At 58.3% G+C, this 3,866-nt stretch overlaps 1 protein-coding gene across 1 annotated transcript; it reads right to left on the bottom strand.

Moving 5' to 3' along the window:
* Positions 1-373: 373 nt before the first annotated feature.
* Positions 374-3,347, bottom strand: MARCKSL1 (MARCKS like 1). Its single transcript, XM_070949623.1, has 2 exons — positions 3,092-3,347; positions 374-1,863 (listed from the first exon to the last, which is right to left on the bottom strand). Exons 1-2 carry the CDS (start codon positions 3,179-3,181, stop codon positions 1,216-1,218), a joined length of 738 nt encoding a protein of 245 aa, XP_070805724.1. The 5' UTR covers positions 3,182-3,347; the 3' UTR covers positions 374-1,215.
* Positions 3,348-3,866: the final 519 nt, after the last annotated feature.

Here is a 3,866-nt window from a genome sequence, read left to right as displayed (position 1 = left end):
TAGCCTATGAAAGAAAGTGGCATGCATGATTAAGACTCCACCCAGATCTGTCCCAAAGCTTAGGGCTTCTAAGAAAATTTGTCAGGGAAGGTTCTGCCCGTCTCCCAATATGTAGCTTGAATGCATTAATGGAGTAAATTTATGCCTGACTGTGATGAGCGTAAGCCATTTCTTCTTGACCTCAATTCTGGGGAATACAAGTGCCCTCCAAATACAGGAGTTCAACTTTCATTGAAGAATTGGAGAATACAAGAAGGAGAAACCAGCATTCCAAGGGAAAGGATATCTGAGAAAACATGAAGCTACCCAATTATTGGCCGCTTGGCCAACTACTAGAGAAAAGGACCCAACTCCGATCCATAAAGGGGTCACCATTTATTCTTTTCAAATGTTACAATAAGACCCATACGACTTTTGTTTAGGAGTTAGAAAACTGCAGATCAGAAGTAGGGTCATTAAAAAATTATTTACAAAGACAAGGAAATGAAAATTTAGTCACATCATACAGCCAGCCCTCACCCTCAACCCTCTCCCACCCCCTCCCTAAGGGTTTCCCCCATCCCTAAATAAACCCAAAGTAGTTCTCCCTCTGATGTCAAATTAAACACAGTGGACTTACACGCTTTATGGTTTAAAGCCAAGAGCAAGACATTATAAAAAAAACTAACCAGATTAGCTTTTTAAATGGTTGTTCCTATAAAAAGCACAAAATATTTTTAAATGAAGTCAGAACCAGGAATGTAAACCAAGAGAGAGAGAATATCAGTTTTGAAAAACGGGTCAGTTGTTGCTGGTTTGTTGGACTTTTTGGAGAAAAAAGCTGCTTTTGAAGATTAGTAGAAACAGAAGATCTGAGGAAAAAGGAACTTGGTGTTAATAGCTGGAGTCTCATTTCATGGAGCAATTTCCAGTTTCTGTCCAGGATCTCTCCATATAGTTTTATATAGTTTTAAGAGGGGCTTTAGAACTCCTGCTTGAGGGACAGTGGGGCCCTCTGGGCCAAGTCAGGTTTTTTTTCCCTTCACTGTATGTGTGTGTGTGGGGGGGGACACTGTGAAGAGACAAAGCTTGCCGGCTCAATGCAGAAGGCCTGTGTGTGTGACGGGCATGTGTGGCATGTGGTCAAGGCAGCAGTTCTGTGGGGTTGGTGGGATTGGAAGGATGGCACAGATAAGTCTCTTTCCGATGGGCAGGAGGTGGGCAGCTAAGTCAGCTCTATTCTTCTTTCTGCTCAACAGCTGCAGCAGCGTCAGCCACAGTGGTAGGCTCCACTTCCGCAGATTTTGAGGTCTCATCTGGCTTTACATCCCCCTGACTCTCACTGGAAGGCAGCTGCTGTGGCTGTTCCTCCTCTTTTGCTGGCCCCTCGCTGCCATCTTGCCGCTTGGCCACCGGTTCATTGTCAGGAGCAGAGGCGGTGGCGGGGGTTCCCTCTGTGGCCGCAGTCTCCTCTTGGGGCACACTGGCCTGCTCCCCCTCCTCTGTGGCAGCAGTGGCTGACTGGTCCTCAGTCTCCACTGCTTCGGCCTTCCCCTGCTGCTCCTCGCTGGGAGAGGAGGCGGCCGAGGCGTCTCCGGCTTCCTTTTTGGCTTTCCGGAAGGAAATGCCGCTCAGCTTGAAGGATTTTTTGAATGAGAACCGTTTCTTCTTCTTGGGGGTCTGCTTGGAAGCGTTGGCCGAAGCAGCTCCGTCAGGTTTGGCTTCACCCTCAGCCACGGGGGCTGGCTCTATGGCATCTCCGCTGCCCATCTCGGCCTTGGCAAGCTCCTTGGGGGCCTCTGCTGAGCCACTGCCATTCAGGGAGCTCACCTCCCCATCGGCTTTAGGGGACACGTCCCCATTGACTTTCACATGGCCGTTTTCCTGGAGGAGTAAAGAAAAGTTAAGAGTTACAGCTCTGAAAAAGCAGCTCAGCATCAGTGTATCCCATTCAGCTGCCCCCACCCCCAATTGCATGAGGTGAAACCCCACGTCCCATAGTCCAAGGCATAAACACCAGCAATAGCACAACCTCGACTGCCCTCACACAACACAACACAACAGTACTGAATTAATGCGTTTTTCTGGGCTTGCACCCAGCAGTCAACCCACCCATTCAAATCACCTGGGGTTTACCCAGTATATTGAGCAACTGAAAAACGACTGAATGTCTACTGGATTTATTTTTCCAGACACCTGGCTACAAAAACAAGTCCTTTGGTTTTTCCTTCCATCCACATGTGCCACACTACAACTCCCATCATCCAACTCCCACAGCGAGACGACGCGCGCTGTTCAGACCGGAGGAGGGGTGGGGGTGTCACACGCTACTTGGCCACGGCTGAGCCAAGCTTTTTCAGGGTTCGCGCTCGGTTCAGAGGCTTTGCCCCCCGAATCCCGCTTCGGGTCTCCTTTCCTGGGAGGCGGCTGAAGCGCCTCTCCCCAAGAAAGCGAACGTGCCGCGGGGCCGCCGCTGGGGGGCGCTACCTTCCCGCCGAGGCCCACCTGGGTTGCAGCGCCAAGGCTGCGCTCCCGGGAGCAGGAGGCGAAGGTGCAGGAGCGCCGCCGCCGCCGCCGCCGGGAATCCCCGCTCTGGCCGAAAAGGCGGGGGGGGGGGCTGTTTTCTCTCCCGATGCAAAGCCTCGCCATTGGGCCGCTGGGTCCGGCGGCGCTGGGGAGGGAAGGAGGGAGGGATGGACGCCAGGCGAGCCGAGCCCCTGGCAGGGAGGGCCACGTTAGCAACCCCGCCTCCCGCCCGTCGGTCCCTTCGAGGCTGAAGCGCCCCGCCCCTCTCGGGAAGCCAGCGGTTCGGGGTTCCGTGCAAAAGGGAGGAAATGGGGGGGGGTATGCAGGCAGCGCCGCCTCCGCCGGGGAGCGCACGCAATGCAGCGTGGGGACCCAGCGCGGCGGGCCCTCCTTTGTTCCCCGTCGGGCGGGGGATGAGCTCCGTCTCCAAGGCTCGGCGTCGAACAAAGGCGCATCATGCCGCGCTCCGGGCTGGGCGGCGGGGCGCGTCTGGCGGGCTTCAGGCGCCCGTCCCGAGAGGCTGCCGCGCCCAAGGCGGGTCCGGCTGGGCGGGCTGCCCGCGGAACAATGGGCGCCCCAGACCCACCTGGCCGTTGGACTTGGAGGGCGAGGCGTCTCCGGCGGCGTCCTGGGCCATCACGTCCCCCTTGGCGGCCTTGGAGCTGTGGCTGCCCATGGTGGCGGCGCGGCTGCTGGCGAGACGGGCAGCGCGGCGGAGGCGGCGAGGCGCAGGCGGCGATCCCGGCAGGGCAAGGCGGAAAGGAGCCCCAAGGGCCGCCTCAAGGGACGCTGCGCGGGGAAGCCAGCCCAGGAGGCGCCGCTGGCTCGCTCGGATCCCGGGCTCTCAGCCGTTGCAGCCTCCGCGCAAAGCCTCGCGCGCGCTTCGCTTGCACTGAGCCCGGTGCGCAAAAGCGGCGGCTAATAAGGCTGCCGCACGCGCGGGGGCGGAGCCGGCCGCCCAAGTCCCGCCCGGGGGAGGCGCGCAGGGGCGGGGGGGCTTCTCTCGCGGCTCGCCGGGGCGGGGGCGCTGCAGGGCGCGGCTCTGGCGAGCCCCGGAGACCCTCGCCCGGCAGCGCCGGAACGGCCCCCGGCCTCACGTCTCCGGAAAGAAGGCAGCGCTTGCGCCGGTGCGCTTGAACATGTGCAGAGTGCGCTTCTGGGTCTCAGTTCTGGTGTAGCTCTTGGTAACCCAAGTTGGGTGTAGGCAGGGCCAGGGCCCGACCACGTGGGCGCTCCCTGCCCCTCTCTCCCTCTTAGGATCCCGCTCCCCCTTCGCTGGGGATGGGAAAACCCCTATGGGCACCCACCGCCCCCCCCCACCTCTCCAAGTTGGCGCTGCTGTGAAGATGCTGATCAGCTTT

The sequence above is a fragment of the Pituophis catenifer genome, unplaced genomic scaffold (assembly GCF_029215685.1).
Source record: "Pituophis catenifer annectens isolate HBS135680 unplaced genomic scaffold, rPitCat1.0.hap2 SCAF_9, whole genome shotgun sequence".
Taxonomy (NCBI): Eukaryota; Metazoa; Chordata; class Lepidosauria; order Squamata; family Colubridae; genus Pituophis; species Pituophis catenifer.
This window is presented reverse-complemented; position numbering and strand designations above follow the sequence as displayed.